The 19,663-nt window shown below is 41.8% G+C and overlaps 1 protein-coding gene across 1 annotated transcript in view; it reads left to right on the top strand.

The window, feature by feature from the left end:
* Positions 1 to 18,516, top strand: part of RAB38 (RAB38, member RAS oncogene family) — a 30,228-nt gene extending 11,712 nt beyond the window's left edge. Inside the window, exons 2-3 of the mRNA XM_074943143.1 lie at positions 2,647 to 2,927; positions 14,140 to 18,516. Coding sequence (XP_074799244.1) covers positions 2,647 to 2,927; positions 14,140 to 14,292 — 434 coding nt within the window. The 3' untranslated portion in view covers positions 14,293 to 18,516. The remainder of the gene's footprint in view (positions 1 to 2,646; positions 2,928 to 14,139) is intronic.
* Positions 18,517 to 19,663: the final 1,147 nt, after the last annotated feature.

Below are 19,663 nucleotides of genomic sequence, written 5' to 3'. Positions count from 1 at the left end.
AACATTTGTCTGGAAAAAAATCTTCCCAACAAGTAGATTATTGACTAACACATGACTTAGCCACTCATCTGATTAGCCCATTGAGAGAGATCATAAGACACTATTATAAAACATGGCCGTAATAATAGTTCAACATGACCGTATGTTTTCCAGCAATGACATGTCCAAGTCTTGTTTCATCAATGCAGAGCAGTGTTTGTTTCAGGTATATGAAACCAAGACTAATTTAGAAAAGACGGAAGTTCACTCTTGGCTTCTGTATCATGTGAATGACTATCTCCTTGTTAGTCTGAATGTTAACCTCGAAAACAAAAGCTAAATATCACAGTTCTGGGGGACGGTCTGCGTAATACACATTCTCAGCATTCCATGTGCCAGCGCTGGGTGTGCTTGCTCAGTGTGACTTCCAAGAACTGGAAGATAGCATGGAAAGGCAATGGGGCCTAATGATGAGAGTATGTGTTCCAGGAGCCAGGACTCCTGGGTTCTATTTCCAACTCTGTGATTCAGGTTCAGGGTATGTCTCCACTGCAGCTGGTGGTGTCATTTCCAGCCCAGGTAGAAGAAACCACTTAACCCTTGATTGCTCTAGTGTGCTAAAACCAGTGCCGGTGCAGAAGCATGGCTGGTAGGCACTGAAGTACAATCCTGTCCAAGATATTTGGTGCGTATTTGGGTGGCGAGGCTGAGCTGCTGCCCCTACGCCATGGCTCTCCTGCTATTTTTAGTGTGCTAGCTCGATCAACGCTAGTGTGTGTGCACCTACGTGAGCTGGAAATCACACCTTCCACTGCAGCATAGCCGTACTCTGCACCTAACCTCACTGTGTGACCCCACCAAATCCCTTCATGCAAAAAGTCTGCCTTGTCTTATGTAGGAGCAAAGGGCCAGGGAGGTTCCGTGCCCTCCCATGCCACCCTCAGATGCATGCAACAGGAGCAGGGCAGATTAGATTGAGCATTCCTCTGTGTGCTAGGCAGGGCTCTGGTGTGACGAAGCAGGACTTTTTTGTAATGTTTTTATGAAACCTACTTGTGCCTCAGTTTCCCCCCCATACATTCCTATCCGGGGTGGGGTAGTGGCATGCCCTGAAAACAAACTTCATTCTGCCAGGAGAGGTGGGGGGCGGGGGGGGGGGCGGTGTCACTTAGCTGTCTGAGTGGAGTGAATGTGTCATTAAAAAAAAGGCTGGCTGAGGTCAACCCACAGCAATGGGAAATCTGAGAAGACAATCGGAACAACTAACCAGTGACCCAGAGGGAGGAAGATTTCTTCACCTTTCATCAGGGAAGCTACATACAGATCCCAGCTCTAGAACAAAGGACTGGGTGGAATGAGGCAGGATAAATGTGAGCTCTGGAAGAAGCTTGGGCTCTCTGACTTTGGAAGTGACTAAGGTCTGGTCTACTCTAGAAAATGGTCAGCTTTCCTGTCACTCAGGGGTGTGAAAAATCCACCCCTCCTGAGCAGCATAGTTGAGCCAGCCTAATCCCCAGTGTAGACAGTGCTAGGTCTATGGAAGAATTCTAGTGACTGTCTCTTGATGAGGTGGATTACCAACTAGAGAACCTCAGAGTCTGCAAATGGAGTTTACCAGAGCTTGGATGGTGAATTGCTATAAGCTGACCAGAATGGACTATACTTGAATCCTTATTTCTCTCTGCTAACCTAAGCACTTGCAATGCTGTGCTCCACCTGACTAACAAATCCTACTCTGTTTTGAGTTTGGGGTGTCACTGTAAATACTGCCTGGGGTGCAGGCGAAGAAGGTACAAGTCTCAGTCCAGCTGAGAGTCTCTCTCAGCTGGACTCACTGGACAGAGCTCACAGTGTGAACAAGGAATCCGGGAGCTCAGTATCTCAATCTAGGAGGCAGTGAGGTTGCATGGTCTACCCTGAAGGATGAGTGAATCCCTTTGGTTCTTCCAAGAGACGGTCTAAAAGCATAGGACAAATACTGTGGACCCACGGCACTTGGCTAGTATAACAGTAGCACTCCAGAGCTCCAAATGCACGTTAGCAAGCAATTTGGCAGCATGGCCAGGCATTAGTCTTGCACATATGCTCCTATTGTCATGAGGTGCAAATTGCATATTGCTCTTTCTTGGAACAGTAATCAGGGGCTTTACTGTGGAGCATGTTGCTCCCGGGGCCCACGTGAACCATGCAGCCCTTTGCTTAACCATAGCTGCTCTACTCTGCACAGTGCATTTTATAATTGTAAATCTAGAATTTTGCCCTTAGCTTCTCTAGTACTTTTGTTTTCCCATCTGTAAAATGGGGATAACCTTTATATGCCTTGTGAGATGTATTAATATCTGTAAAGCCTGCTAAGATCCTTGGTATTTTCCCATAGATCTGGAAACCTACTGGCTTAATAGGATTCTAGCACTACTAATATTTAAGCTTATGATAAAGTTATTACATTTCCTTAGACCTGCTCTCTACACTCACTGGCATTTTCACACAAATGAGGCTATCACTGTGTATTATTGTTTAGATGAATTGTAGCTTTCCAGATTTACAGCATTAAACTCCAGGCTAGATAATGTTCTGCCAGATAACACACGGGCATGTGAACTGTTGCCTCAGTCTGGAAGTGATGATTCAAATGATTTTTTTCCCCTCACATCTTCATCATCACAGGTCAGGAAAGATTTGGAAACATGACAAGGGTCTATTACAGAGAAGCCATGGGAGCGTTTATTGTCTTTGACGTTACAAGACCAGCGACATTTGAAGCGGTGACAAAATGGAAAGAGGATCTGGACTCTAAATTGATTCTCCCAAATGGCAAACCCGTGGCAACAGTTCTCTTAGCAAACAAATGTGACCAGGGAAAAGATGTGCTTATGAACAACGGTCTCAAGATGGAACAGTTCTGCAAGGAAAATGGGTTTGTGGGATGGTTTGAAACATCAGCTAAGGTAATTACATTTCTTTTTTAATAAACCAAATGTGTGAGAAGCATTCCCCGAATGCAGAGACATTAACTACTAAAATGGGTTACTCAGTTGCAATGTGTACCTTGCAAAGCTCTTATCTCTGCTGAATTAATGAAGGGTCAACAGAAGCACTTTTAAAAACAATAAAACCTTTTAAAGAGAATGTATATCTCTACTGAACCATTCATCTCAAAGGATCTCAAAGCACTTTAGAAGCTCTGAAATGCAGCCACTGCTAAGGTGTGTATCTGATGCACAGCATGCTGCACAACTGTGTGAGGAAGGCGGCATATTGGCAACGGACACCAGAGCTCCTCTCAGGAAAGATGCCATGAGCTCGTTCATTCCCAAGCAGAGAAGAGACAGCCTTTCTGTAAACTATAGAGACTAACAAATTTATTTAAGGGAGCTGTAGCTCACGAAAGCTTATGCTCAAATACATTTGTTAGTCTCTAAGGTGCCACAAGTACTCCTTTTCTTTTTGCGAATACAGACTAACACGGCTGCTACTCTGAAATCTGTAAACTATGGCACTTCCAATATGCCCATCGTTGTAAGTATTCAGTCTGAAAGATCTGAGCTGTCGGGTCCTCACATATCGAGTTTGGTCTTGTGGTAAAGGCATGAACTATTTGAAAGGCATGAAGCACTATCCGAGTCTTGGGCTGTTGTTAGCACTGCTATTTACTGAGCTATCTGTGTATTCAAAAGTACTCCATAGTCTTTATCTTGTTAATAAGTAGATCATAAAACTAGGTCCAGTCGGCTGCATTAAGGCAGTGGCTCTCAACCTTTCCAGACTCCTGTACTCCTTTCAGGAGTGTGATTTCTCTTGTGTGCCCCCAAGTTTCATGTTACTTAAAAACTATTTCCTTACAAAATCAGACATATAAATAAAAAAGTGTCACAGCACACTATTAATGAAAAATTGCTTCCTTTCTCATTTGTACCATGTAATTATAAAATAAATCAATTGGAATATAAATATTGTACTTACATTTCAATGTATCGTATTTAGAGCAGTATAAATAAGTCAATGTCTGTACGAAATTTTAGTTGTACTGACTTTGCCAGTGCTTTTTATGCAGCCTGTAAAACTAGGCAAATATCTAGATGAGCTGATGTATCCCCTGGAAGACCTCTGCGTACCCCCAGAGGTATCTGTGCCGCTGGTTGAGAACCACTGCTTTAAGGGAATCAGTTTGGCCAAAGTTAGAAGTATTTTTCCAGTGCTAAAATTTCTTGCATACTTAGGGCTAGATACTCAGCTGGTGTAAGTTTGTGTAGCTCCATTGAAGTAAATGGAGCTCTGCTAGCTTACCCTAGCTGAGGATCTGGCCATTGGAGTCCACTGTTTCACTCCTGCTGGTGGTTCAATAGCATCTAGTGTCTTATGGTATTTTGACACATCCGCTTGCAGGCCAGAATGGAAACCAAGAGAATAAAAACGTGAAAAAGAAGCGTTATCTAAGCGTTAACAATAAAAATGATTTGGGGTAGATTCAAGAGATGGGTGAAGACGTCTTACACAGGCTTCTGCACAATAACAATGGCAAAAGGAGAGAGGCTACACAACACGTCACGTGCATTCAAAAAACAGAGACAAAAGAGACATTAAGAAACAGCAGCTGAACAAGGGGAGGTGGGGGAGTTAGGGGGTTTAACTCAAGGTGGTAGGGTTAAATCAGTGGAGTCACACCAGTATGTAACTGGTGTAAGTGAGATCAGACTTGATTCCCAATTTGGTCTTAGGTCTGAACTAAAAGCCATGGTGTAACTTTTTTTTTTAAAACGGTATGATTACAATTACTTTAAAACCAGGAAAGGCTCTAGTCTTTTTCAGCCTGGGGCAAATTAAATCATTGAATTCAGGAGTAGGGGAAATAAAAAGCCACCTACATTTTACATCGAGAATAGAAACTCTTTTCTGAAGTAGAATACTACTGGCTGAGAATCCATCACACAGCAGCTCCCAGTTCAAACAGGTAATGACTCTTTTTTGCTCAATTCTGGTGTAATTAGCTCTCCAGAGGTTTTTTTGGAAACATGCTTGGAATTGTTATAGCTTTCAGAGCAGAGAGAATATGATTCATACCTTTTGGAAAAAGAAAGGTGATTATTTATAAAAATGCCCCCTTTAGTTCTGGATATATTGCAGAAGGCTATGTGTTATATACATACCGATCATTTTTCAGGCTGCCAGGGGATTAAAACTTCCATTTGAATCTGTTGGAGAATTATACCATAGGATATTGTTGTATCGTTCCTTAGTGCTATTTTTTTCTTAGCTTAATGACCTTAAAAACAAAACATTTGGGGATACAGAACGTACTCATATTGTTTTGGTTCTTTGATATTTTTAAACGAAATATTTAATCCATTCCAGTCTTCAGGGCACTGAAAGGACTTGGGGATTCACTCTGACAGGTTGCCTTGCTGTGTAAGAACACAGTGCAAAACAGTCATAATTTATACTTGTTGCTACATTCTCACTTGAGGGCCTGGTTGCTCTTTGATGTATGCTTACCTCTCAATATTTTATTTAATTGTGTAGATTTCAGTCTAACTCCGCCCCCGATTTTTTTAGGCAATCCTGTCATAAATTTAAAGCTACAACGTCATCGCAGTTGCAAAAGATGCATTGTCCAAAGCAGCAAGACTTCTCCTTCCTACCACACACCATTTAAATAGCCCTCCTGTGACCAACAAAGCTGAAAACCTCCTCTGTGCTTTGCTATCAGACAGAGATCCGTGACGTTCAGCACACACATACACATCACCTCTATTGCCTGTTCAAAGAGAGGAGCTTTAAACTGTGCTGCCAGGGCAATAATTTCAGCCCCATTGTCCCTTCCCAATGAAAATGGACGTGATTTGTATGTGGAAACAAGACAGGTCGGGCACAACTAGATATACTTTTAAGTCTTGGCTTGGAAATCACTTGAAAATGCGTTGCAAGTTGCTAAAGTTTTGTGTGTGCTGTTTTGCACAGAACTGCTCTAATTCTAGTTTGATTACCTCCTCTGCCCCACCACCACCCATATATACATAATATCTGGCTGGTATTACTAATGTATGCAGGAGAAAGGAAATTAATTTTTGTCCTAAGATATCCAGTGAGTCTGTCAGTCTGTTCCAGTGTTCGGTGGGGAGACTGTAGGCAAAAATGGTTTTGAAGCCATGTCTTCACTCCCTGTGTTCTGGAGCCATACAGGACTGGCATGTGAAAATGCTGAAAAAGAAAAGGAGGACTTGTGGCACCTCAGAGACTAACAAATTTATTTGAGCATAAGCTTTCGTGAGCTACAGCTCACTTCATCAAATGCATTCAGTGGAAAATACAGTGGGGAGATTTATATACATAGAGAACATGAAACAATGGGTGTTACCATACACACTGTAAGGAGAGTGATCAAGTAAGGTGAGCTATTCCCAGCAGGAGAGCAGGGGGGAAAACACCTTTTGTAGTGATTATCAATGTGGGCCATTTCCAGCAGTTGACAAGAACGTCTGAGGAACAGTGTGTGTGTGTGTGGGGGGGGGGGAATAAACATGGGGAAATAGTTTTACTTTGTGTAATGACCCATCCACTCCCAGTCTTTATTCAACCTAAGTTAATTATATCCAGTTTGCAAATTAATTCCAATTCAGCAGTCTCTCCTGGGAGTCTGTTTTTGAAGTTTTTTTGTTGAAGAATTGCCACTTTTAGGTCTGTAATCGAGTGACCAAGGAGATTGAAGTGTTCTCCAACTGGTGCTTGAAAATAATAATTCTTGACGTCTGATTTGTGTCCATTTATTCTTTTATGTAGAGACTGTCCAGTTTGGCCAGTGTACATGGCAGTGGGGCATTGCTGGCACCTGATGGCATATATCATATTGGTAGATGTGCAGGGGAACGAGCCTCTGATAGTGTGGCTGATGTGATTAGGCCCTATGATGGTGTCCCCTAAATAGATATGTTGGAACGGGCTTTGTTGCAAGGATAGGTTCCTGGATTAGTGGTTCTGTTGTGTGGTGTGTGGTTGCCGGTGAGTATTTGCTGCTACCCAAGATCCATAAACCTGGAAATCCTGGACGCCCCATCATCTCAGGCACTGGCACCATGACAGCAGGATTGTCTAGCTATGTAGACTCCATCCTCAGGCCCTACACTGACAGCACTCCCAGCTATCTTCGAGACACCTGTGACTTCCTGAGGAAACTACAATCCATCGGTGATCTTCCTGAAAATGCCATCCTGGCCACTATGGATGTAGAAGCCCTCTACACCAACATTCCACACAAAGATGGACTACAAGCCATCAGGAACAGTATCCCCGATAATGTCACGGCAAACCTGGTGGCTGAACTTTGTGACTTTGTCCTCACCCATAACTATTTCACATTTGGGGACAATATATACCTTCAAATCAGTGGCACTCCTATGGGTACCCGCATGGCCCCACAGTATGCCATCATTTTTATGGCTGACTTAGAACAACGCTTCCTCAGTTCTCGTCCCCTAATGCCCCTACTCTACTTGCGCTACACTGATGATATCTTCATCATCTGGACCCATGGAAAAGAAGCCCTTGAGGAATTCCACCATGATTTCAACAATTTCCATCCCACCATCAACCTCAGCCTGAACCAGTCCACACAAGAGATCCACTTCCTGGACACTACGATGCTAATAAGCGATGGTCACATAAACACCACCCTATACCGGAAACTTACTGACCGCTATGCCTAACTACATGCCTCCAGCTTTCATCCAGACTACACCACACGATCCATTGTCTACAGCCAAGCTCTGCGATACAACCGCATTTGCTCCAACCCCTCAGACAGAGACAAACACCTACAACATCTCTATCAAGAGTTCTTACAACTACAATACCCACCTGCTGACGTGAAGAAACAGATTGACAGATCCAGAAGAGTACCCAGAAGTTACCTACTACAGGACAGGCCCAACAAAGAAAATAACAGAATGCCACTAGCCATCACCTTCAGCCCCCAAAACTCAAACATCTCCAACGCATCATCAAGGATATACAACCTATCCTGAAGGATGACCCATCACTCTCACAGATCTTGTGAGTCAGGCCAGTCCTTGCTTACAGACAGCCCCCCAACCTGAAGCAAATACTCACCAGCAACCACACACCACACAACAGAACCACTAACCCATCATTGCAACAAAGCCCGTTAGCAACTGTATCCACATATCTATTCAGGGGACACTATCATAGGGCCTAATCACATCAGCCACACTATCAGAGGCGCGTACACCTGCACATCTACCAATGTGATATATGCCATCATGTGCCAGCAATGCCCCTCTGCAATGTACATTGAGCAAACTGGACAGTCTCTCCGTAAAAGAATAAATGGACACAAATCAGACGTCAAGAATTATAACGTTCAAAAACCAGTCGGAGAACACTTCAATCTCTTTGGTCACTCGATTACAGACTTAAAAGTGGCAATTCTTCAACAAAAAAACTTCAAAAACAGACTCCCAGGAGAGACTGCTGAATTGGAATTAATTTGGAAACTGGATACAATTAACTTAGGCGTGAATAAAGGCTGAGAGTGGATGGGTCATTATACAAAGTAAAACTATTTTCCCATGTTTATTCCCTCCCCACACACACTGTTCCTCACACATTCTTGTCAACTGCTGGAAATGGCCCACCTTGATTATCACTACAAAAGGTATTTCCCCCCCCGCTCTCCTGCTGGTAATAGCTCACCTTACCTGATCACTCTCGTTACAGTGTGTATGCTAACACCCATTGTTTCATGTTCTCTGTGTATATAAATCTCCCCACTGTATTTTCCACTGAATGCATCCGATGAAGTGAACTGTAGCTCACAAAAGCTTATGCTCAAATAAATTTGTTAGTCTCTGAGGTGCCACAAGTACTCCTGTTCTTTTTGCGGATACAGACTAACACGGCTGCTACTCTGAAACCTGAAAATGCTTCGAAAGCCATTGCCTGTATAACTCGCAATAGATGAGCATCTGTGTGGGTCTGTGCCCCCATCTAGTGGCTGGAGGTTTATGCATCTGCTACTACTTGCAGTTAGAGGGAGGTATTTTCCTATCTGGTCCCTTTCGCTCAAGCAATAGAGGCTTGTACTCTTACCTCTGAAAGTCCAAAGGCCAGACCCAAGTGGGGTCAACTACACCTGCATGTGTCTGACTCTCATTTATAGATCCCTGCCGATTTCAGAAGCAACACATTTGCAGTCATAGAAAGAAGCTACTTGACAATAGAAATCTAGGAGTAATTTTGCACCGGGGGCAACCCGGGCGATAAATCCAAGCTCTCCACATTGCAAAGAATAAGATGTTTCATTGGAAGTGTGAAAGGCTCATAAAACTAACAATGGTCCTTTTTCATTAGTAAAGAAATAAAAGCCAGTCTAGTCCAAGGGGATTTATTTCAGATATTAAAACTGAATGCTCTCGATGTTAATGGTTTGCATTTGTGTTAGAATGAGACAACAGATAAGGGGTGGAAGCCAGTCAGAAATATTAAGTAGCACACTGAGACTGTGCAGTGCTTGGAGACCCTTTCAATAAAGTGTTTATTTTCTCATTTGTTTAATGTTACATTTCTAGACAGTGACATTATTTCCCATAGCAATTGGCTAAAAAGTTGAAACTCATGTAAAAACCACGGAAAGCAGCACACAAATAGAGGAGCTATTCCTTCCTTTATGGATATATAGTTAAAGGTGTACTGCAAAGCAAATTAAAATTTGGTATATGCCCTTTACTGCTCCCTTCTGCTGTTCAACGATGGTTCCAATTTTTTTTTCCTCCTTGTTATTTGTAACATTAGAAATAAAGACTATCAAGTGCTAATCTTTACTGTTATATTCTTTCCTGGAAAAGTAGAGAAGAATGGAATATGTAGGGTGCTAGCCTGGGACTTGGAAAACCTGTGGTCAGTTCTGTTCTGCCAATGAGTTCTTGTGTGAACCTTAGACTGTAGACAAGTCATTTAAGTTCCCTGTGCATTCACCTGGTCAATGGAGATAATAGAACTTCCATAGCTCACTGGGGGGGTTGTGAGATTAAACACATTAAAAATTGTGAGGTGCCAGCTGCTATGGTGATGGGGCCATAGAAGTATCTTAGAGAGCTAGAACTTCCGTATTCTTTGGACGTCCATAAAGGTGACTTCAAAGGAGGCTAAAATGGGAGCGGCAGCAATCCCAACTGGAGAGTAGCATCCCCCACAGTGGAGCCAGGCCCGTGATGATCTGAAGTGGCACTATCCCAGAGATGGGTTCTGTGTTGCGCCCTTTAGAATGAAGGGAAGAGCCTACTCAACATGCAAATATAAGGTGAATAAAACATAAGGAAAAGCCGAGGGTGGATTGAGTGTTTTGATAGTTCTTTGTTTGAATTGCATTCAGAAGTGGGATTCCTGTGGCCTGTATTGTACAGAACAAAGGCACTCAGTAAGGGAATGGTAAAGGAGGAGAATGGAAAGACACCATTTCAGTCTGTCAGTTGCTCCTCCTATGTTTTTTGTCTATTTTCGAAGTCAATGAATGTTATTTCTTATTATACTGTGAGCTGTTTCACTACCAGCAATGGGGCATGTTTGATTATTCTAACCTATCCATCACCACCATCTTATTGTGTGTTCTCTCTGTTACTTATCTTTTCTTTTGCTTCCTTGAACACACCCTTCCCCTGATTTTTCAGAACATCCAACCCTCTAAAATCCATGAACCTCTGAGTGCCCGTGTTGGGATAGCAGATCATCTTCTTTTGTCTACAGCTGCTTTGCAGTCTAGTGGGCTATTGATTTAGTTGCAGAACACATTGGGGGTGGGGGTGGAAATCAATATTTCATTAGGCAGACCAGAGCAGCAGCAGTAATACAGCAGAGATCAATCCACGGCCCTAAGATGCTGGGTCAGACACCATGAGATTAGGGTCACAACAAAAGGTGATATAAACATAAGGTAACAAGTGGTTAAGGAACTGAACTGGGACTTGGGAGCACTGGAGTCACTTCCTGGCATTGCTACAGACTTCCTGTGTGACCTTGGGCATGTCGCTTAACCTCCCTGTGAGTTCTCACCTGTACAATGGGGATAGGTAATACCTCCCTACTTCACAGATGTGACATGAGGATAAATTCATTAATGTTTATGAAATGCTCAGATAGGGCCACCGATACACTTGTGAGTTACTTAAAGAGAGTGGCTTAAAAGATACTTTGTGGTAACTCAAATGTTAATAAAGATGTTTAGAAAATTATATTTGAAAAATTAAATGATAAAAACCAAAGACTCATTCTCTTCATAAGGCCACCAAATGTAATAGCAGGGTATTTATTTATGCCTTGCTTGAATTCAGAGATACAAAAGACCAAAGGCTGTATGGGGGCAGATGGTGTGTGAATGGAATGTTTGAAATAAAATTAGGCACGTATTGTTATAATGAAACCTCTCTAAAATATACACCACCTGTCTGGAGCATATGTGCAAGGTATAAAATAAGGGACCACCACCTGTATAATACCAAGATTTGCAGGTTTGTTTATCCTCCAGCTTAGGGTCTGTTCCACGAAGTCCATGGGAGTTTTTCCAAAGACATCGATGTCTGAGACGCTAGGTACGTACTCAGGGCAGCTAGTCCCTCCCACTGCTTCATCACTGTGGTGACACTCTATTTTTAGCATGCTAGCTCAATGGGAGCTAGTGCAAGTATGTCTCCTCGAGCCGGGAGTCACCCCACCCTCTGCAGCTCCAAGTGTAGACATGTGTTCCTAATTGACTTAATCTAAAGTGAAATAACTGATTTAAACTGAAACTCATGTCCATGTGTAACCCACACACCTTCTGTGTGTGGTGTTGTGTCCCATCTAGTGGCACTGAGACCACTTAGAGAGAGAGAAAAAACAAGTCTGCGCTGCAGCCATAGCTAAGAGCCAGTTGGCTTTTAGCTCATGCACTAAGCTCCAGAGGTCACAGGTTCAATCCTGCCCATCAGCGACTGGGGTCTGTCGGCGTTACACATGCAGCCTGTTACACCAATCTATCAAATTGGGTTTAAAATAAAACCTTGAGTTACCACAGTGGAACGCTACATGTAGACAAGCCTGTGTGTCACCTCTGTAAAGCCAGTGTAAGTGATGGTTCAATCAGTCCCCCACTCATCCAGAAACATACTCACTAAGCATTTCTGTCCAGTAGGCAGCACAGGAATGTGGTCATCCTCAAAGAACTGTCAAATATTAATTACTTAACCCTCACTTCATGCCTGTGGTGGCAAAAAGCAAGTCTTCGCCTGTTTTTACAGAATGGGAAACTGAGGGAGGGAGGTTACTCCCTTTAAATAATTTGCCTAAGGCCACAGAAGGAATCCATGAAAAGTTGAGACCACAGACAGATTCTGTTGACCTTGTCTACTCATAATGGAGATGCATCTTATTCCAGCAAAAGAGTTCTTTGCTATGTCAGCAAAAGGCATTTTTGCCAGTCTAACGGCATCTATACCAGGACTTTTGCCAGGATATTTGTCACCTGGGGTATGATTTTTTCCCCCCACACTCCTAACTGATGGAGCTATGCTGGCAAAATATTTAAGTGACGGCCAGGCCTGGCTTGTATAGTTCTATGGTTTAAATTGCAGTTCACACCTCCCTCTTGCTCATTTCCAGTGTTCCCTTCCCTTCTATCATCCCCTTAGGAAGTTTATTTCAAGCCTCTAACAATGAGGCCTTTTGTTTACTGTTTTTAAATATTACTAGAGTTTAGGTAATTTTCAGATAGTTGAAGTATTCCTTAGAACTCCGCCCTGCCTCTCCAGAAGGGAGGCAGCATGGGGGATAGATGGAATGTTAGTCACTTTATTAAGGACATCAAATACAATGTGGCAGAAGTGTAAGTCTGTGTGTGTGTGAGAGAGAGAGAGAGAGAGAGACATTCTATTTCATCTTCTTTTTTCTAACCAGCACTTTGAGATCTTTTTCTTGTTGGCTATGTCTTCTAATTAAATTTCACAGTGCCCTGAAAATGACTTGTTGCATGGCTGAGGAATTTGGGAGTCTGGTGTCAGAAAATCAGAGATGCACTGTTGTTCTGAGGTTGCAGCTGGTGCATATTGATTCCCAGTTCAATACTGGCTGTTAGATTTGTAAACGTCTTGTGTTATGATTTGTTTGTTTACAATCAAGGGATATTATTTAGAGGTCAACATTTAAATATTTAAGCACAGTCATGTGTATGTGTGTGAGCGAGAGAGAGAGAGAGAGAGGGAAATCCTTTAAAACTCAGGAACCAATTAAAAGACTGATCTGCTCCCTAGATTTCAGCTCTTTATTATAGTACAAAGGGATGAGACCTGGTTCCATTGCCTCTATGGAGTGTTGCCATTGGCTACAAGGGGAGCAGGAGAACTGAAGAAGTGAAGGCAAATGTAAAAAGATATGCTGGGCTTCTGAGCCTAACTCCTCGGGATGGGGATCTCTATCTCTGAAGCTGGACTAAAAGTGATATTGCCTTCTGGGAATTAAATAGGTGCTAACTCTGTATCTATAACAAACAAAACAATGAACCCAAATATTGTATTAGAGCTTACTTGGATTAGCAGAAACTCAGTTCTGTATCTGTGTATTCAGAGATCTTGTTCATCATGTATCGTTTTGTGCATCAGGCAGAAAAATCAACTGAAAAAATGTACAAGATTTTAAAACACAAAAGCTACAGAGGGCAGTAATGACTGCTGAGTACTCAACACTTTTGAAAATCAGGCTACTTATGCAGGTGCAAAAATATGGCTATTTACCCATTTTTGAAACTCCCTTCTAGTGTCAGAATAGCAGCCGTGTTAGTCTGTATCCGCAAAAAAAAAAAAGGAGGACTTGTGGCACCTTAGAAACTAACAAATTTATTTGAGCATAAGCTTTCGTGAGCTACACAAATGACCAGTGGTTTTCGTAGGCTAAATGGTATTGCTGTGTGTTATTCAATAGATATTTGAATGACAGTGTATATAATGACTAATTAATGTAATCTGTACAAAATATTATTAAATCCTGTCAGTTTTTAAAGTCTGCTTTTATAGGAAAGTAAACACTAGATTTTGTCCAGAATTGACCTTAGAATATAGAAGATATGCAACATGAAGTGTCTACTGTTTGGCTAATTAATGTCTCTCTCTCTTTCACCTGCAGGAAAACATAAATATAGACGAAGCTTCCAGATGCCTGGTGAAACACATAATTGCTAGTGAGAGCGATCTAATGCAGCCCATTGAACCAGATATTATAAAACCACACCTGAATTCTTCTAATATTGTCAGTTGCTCAGCTTGCTTTAAACCCTAAGGGACTCCCAGACTATTCCTGGATACTAGAGCTGAGCAAATAGTTAACGATGAATAATTTATCCAAAACACCTGTTTTTCTGCTCACAGAATATCCATGAGCAGACTGCAATTTTCTCAAATGTATATGGTATTTAAAATTATTCAATGATTTTTTGGCTCTTTGGCTTGACTGTGAATAGTTCACTTTAATAGTAACCATACAAGTTGTCTTGGTTAGTTATGATTGGTCAGATAAGTCACATGGTGGTGTTCCTAATCCCTGATTAAATGAGTGAGCAAGAAATGCTCAGGCAAGTGATTTTAAAATTTGGTTAGGACATAAAAATGGCTATACTGGGTAAGACCAATGGTCCATCTAGCCTAGTATCCTGTCTTCTGACAATGGACAGTGCCAGATGCTTCAAAGAAAATCAACAGAACAGGGAAATTTCAAGTGATCCATCCCCTGTCATCTACTCCCAGTTTCTGGCAGCCAGAGGTTTAGGGATATTCAGAACATGGGGTTGCATCCCTGACCATCTTTGTTAATAGCCACTGATGGACCCATCCTCCATGAATTTACCTAATTCTTTTTTGAACCCCGCTATAATTTTGGCCTTCACAAATTTCCCTGGAAATGAGTTCCACGGGTTGACTGTGCACTGTGTGAAGTACTTCTTTATGTTTGTTTTAAATCTGTTGCCTATTAATTTTATTGGGTGACCCCTGGTTCTTGTGTTATGTGAGGGGATAAATCACACTTCCCTGTTCACTTTTTCCACACCATTCATGGTTTTATAGACCTCTGTCATATCCCCCCATAGCTGTCTTTTTTCTAAGTTGAACAGTCCCAGTCTTTTAATTTCTTCTTGGTTATTGCAAGTTCTTACTCATACGACTTGGAAATTTGCTTTCTAACCATATTTTTCCAGTAAAACTCAAATGCATGAATGTTGACAGAAAGTAAAAACAAGAGGGGGCTGGAGTGAATATTCATAGGATGATTTTTGCAGTATTTACCTAGCTCTTTTGGGTACCTATTATGAACCCCACAATAACACATGAAATCTGAATTGTGGCAGTGCGGTCCAGTAAATAGCGCATGGATTCTATTCCAGTCCTGCCACTGACCTTCTGTGTGTCCTTAGGGAAATCACTTCTGTTTCCCATCCAACTCTTCGCCTGTCTTATCTTTTGGGGTAGTAAGCTCTTTGGGGCAAGGACTGTCTCTGACAATGTGTTTGTACAGTGCCTAGCACAATGGGGTCCCAATTTCACCTGAGCCAGTTAGACACTACTGTAATATAAATAAGAATAATTCAACTGAATGCCAAGGTGGAGGTGAATGGGTCGGACACACAGAGGCCTGTGCTTAGGTCTTGTATGGGGCAAAACAAAGTGTCCTTAAATTATGAACGAATATTGAGTCAACAGGTCTTACATTTTGGTCTGTGACTGAGCCATCTCTTATTACTCTATATGAACTGCAGAATAGATCCAGGGACAGAGCTGTGACCAATGACAGCTTGCTGGTAATTTGGTTTAAAGCCTCAGATTGTAAATATATTTCTGTCACAGTATTTTAGAGTAAGAAACAAGGCGACAGTCACAGCTTTTTAAAACAAAAAAATGCCAGTCTTGCTTGTACCTGTGCTGTCTGTATGTAGGGACAGGTGTCGTGCACAGCGAAGTGCTGAATTCAAATCCAACCTCCGACACAGGCTCCTGCTGTGGCCTGGGTCCAGTAACTTAAACTTTCTTCCTCAGCTTCCCCATCTGTAAAATAGAGTTAATAGAATTTGCCTACCTCACAGGGCTTTTGCGCAGGTTATCGTCTGCATAACGCTTTGGAGATTAAAACAGCTGTATAAGTGCTAAGCATTATTAGTGTGAAGCATGATGGCTACTACCCTATTGCATAACTACATGGCTCTCTGATGTCTTAGACTGTAAATAAAACTAGGGCTTGTTTTCACTGCAACAGCTGGCTCGAGTTACTCCACTCCAGCTCTTCTAGCTTGAGCGACAATGGCCACACTGCGAAATAACAAGCTACACGCTGATTGGATTAGCAGCTGATGAGTTGTGCTACCTCAGGTTGTGGCCTGTGGCTGCATCCCCACTGCATTACTAGCTCGAGCATCAGCAGCACTCAAGCTTCAACCTACATCTGACAGGCCAGCTAGCTTGAGCTTAGAGCACTGCTACACTACCGCTAGAGGTTTCTGTATGTGACCAGCAGTCAGGTAATCGTCACTCAAGTTATACCTTGAGTTAATGCAGTGAAGACAAGCCCCCTAGACACTCAGGTCCAGACTCCCTGGGACTAGGGTGCCTAAATACTTTGAGCTTCAGTGCTTTAGGTATGGAACTAGATGTCTCAATGGGACCAGAGACGCCTGATGTCCTGCTTTTCCAGAAACTAATATTTATGAGATTGTTGAGCTAAACTGTGTTGTAACTTGGTCTTGAAGGTACCAATGTGCCCTAGCTGTCCTCGTCTTCACTTGTCCACAGCAGATTCCAATCAGTGTTCCTGCAACAGAAATGTAACCTCCTCCCAGAAGTGCCTGTGGGAGAGCTTTGCCTGACCAAAAAGTTAGACATAATATTTCCTTGTTAAAAAGAAACAAAAATAAAACATTGAAAAATTAGTTTCTTTCCCGTAACTTACTGTATTAATGTCTGGTAAGCTCCCCACCTCCCATCCTTAGTTCTACTGTGTGCTTTTTGATCAATCAAAGATTGGGGCCTGACTTTCTATTTAGGACAGATACAGGTCCATTACCTCACCTATCAGGGCCGAATTCTGCCCTGACTCTCTATAGATTGCATGTAAGTCAGTGCTGTGGTCGTAAGTAGTTTCTCTTTGTTATGCTGAATAAAACACTGCAGTGCAGTGAAGAATCAGGCCCCTTTAAGGTCTGTAAGGATAAAATCATTCCAGATTTTTTCCTGATGGCTGTGCACTGTTTTTATTTTACTTAGATGATGAGTAACTGCTAGGACACTTGCAATAAAACAAGAAATGCACAAATACCACCAGGGTAAACAGAGATGCCGCATGCTGAGAAGATGTAAGCACTCCAGAGAGAATGCTCTGTAATTTATCATGAATGTGATCACGTTGTGACTAGATCATTTCAGGACTGAGTATGAAATTTAGTTTATTGTTTAAATCACTGACTGGATGGGATTTCCTTGTGTGTTACTGATACATTTGGTATTATCTTGTCCCCTCTAGTATTGGGGAGTGAGCTTTTGAATTCCATGGGCATTGTGAGGCAAAAAGGCTTTCGCTCTGGACTTCTGGCATGCCCTTGCCCTGCCATAAGAAATTATGGGTGGGCATGATTCTCCACTGCCTTGCACATTGTGTAGTTATTGGCATCTGTGCAAAGCGTGGTTAAAATGATAACAGATTAGAATAGGCCACTTGCACCACACGGTTAGCTTTTGACAGTATCTTTGCACAAGTACAAATGAGCATACAAGTTGCTAGACAGTGGCGAATCAGGCTTGAAATCTCTTGATAAAGAGACATTTCTCTTTATTCAGAATTTTGGGACCATTTTGATGTTTTAGTGCCAGATTTTGCAAGTTTCCCCTTGCCAAAAGTGGTAATGTCATTTTGCATTTTTATGTTGCTTTATATCTTTAGAGTTCTGTATAACCGCGATCTAACACACGCATGGAGAAGCACTTAAGTATCATTAACACCACTTTTCAGAGGAGGAAATGTACACACCGAGGGGCAAATTTGGCTCTCTTACACCTGTCTGACTCCAGTGAATTGGTGGGGTAAACTCCCATGGGAGCATCAGGCATTTGGCCCCTCTTAAAATCAGGCTTCATTCTTCTTATGCATTATGATTGCAGAGAACAAAGTTGTCCTTAACTTTTGCCAGTCAGAAATCAGCTTATTCCCAACAATACATGGTTTGCCCATCACATCCTTCATGTACATATCCTCAATTGACTGGACAGCTGATATTTTGTTTCTGGAGCCAGTTGCTTTTGGTTTAAATCTACATATGATTAGACCTCTTTTTTTGGCCGTAGCTTGGTTGCCCACAGGTTTTTAAAGAAACTTGTCCATCTGAATTAAATGGAAATGGCAAATATATTTTAATGCAGGGAAATGCAATTTATGTCAATTGCTGGGAAACAGTTAATACAAATACATTTAGTGCACCTGCATTTAAGTATATGACAGAAGGTTCTTCTGGTAATAATAATAAAACCCATTTCTGGCAGGACACAGAGTATGTATGTTCTCTAAAATTAATCAAACAAAATAAATGTACATGAATCCTTGTATAACCATATTCAAATTCAGCTACTCTGATGCTACACATCTCTGCTTCATGATTTTATTTTTAGAATTGTTTCCTTTTGGCTGTTCACTTGTTTTAACACACTAGATATAAAACCTGTCCCTTAATCTTTTAAGCTAAGTGTTTGGCATTAATAAAAGTATTATATTGTTGAGAAAGAAGCTTTTCCTTTCCCTTTCCCTTCCCTCCTGCCCCCAATTAATCTTTTCCATTTTAAAGAGGCAGTTTAAGTCCCAGATTTCTGAAACGGCCTCAATTCAGCTTCTGATTTTACAGGCATATTTTTGCATCCACAAATAAAAGCACCTGCAGTTTCGTGGAGCATGCAGTCATGGAACTCAGATGGGTAACACACTGCCTGTGCTTGCAAATCAGGTAGCTCTTAACCGGCCCCATCCCTAACCGTGAATGCAACATTGTGCTTGCAGCACTATTGCCCATCCCAACCATACAAAAAATGAGTCAACCAATGAGCTGACTCTCTCCAAATATGAGATTGGCTAAAAAATCATGAGTTTTCTAAAAAAAAATAATAAATTTGAGGTGCCTTTGGGTTTTGAATCCTTTAGGTTTTATATTTTCAAGCTTTTTGCAGTCATGAGGGCTAGATATTTTATTTTAAAAAAATGTGAAAACTGAGATTCCCGCATTACATGACTCCAGAAGCTGGGGCTTTAAGAAAAACAGTAAATATTGTGAGACTTGTGATAAAACCACAACATGTGGCAACACTGCTGCACGATTAGAGTGAGTCTCAAAATCAGGCTTTAAACCCATCAAATAATTTGGGAATATTAATCTGAGGAAAGCAACAAACAATTTATTTGCAAGTGCAGCACATAAAGCACCTAACGACTGGGCTGAAGTCCATACTCTTTATATGTTTTGAATACAGGAATATCAGTTTACAAAGATAAGGAGCTAATCCTAGCAGAGCTACACAGCCTACTACCCAGTGTCAAAGCTAATTTGATGAACATGCCCTGGTAGACTTGTCTGCAGTTCAACAGCGACAGAAAGTTATTTCCCAACAGGGTGTGGGGGGCGGGGGGA

This window comes from Natator depressus, chromosome 1 (assembly GCF_965152275.1).
Source record: "Natator depressus isolate rNatDep1 chromosome 1, rNatDep2.hap1, whole genome shotgun sequence".
Classification (NCBI taxonomy): domain Eukaryota; kingdom Metazoa; phylum Chordata; order Testudines; family Cheloniidae; genus Natator; species Natator depressus.
This window is presented reverse-complemented; position numbering and strand designations above follow the sequence as displayed.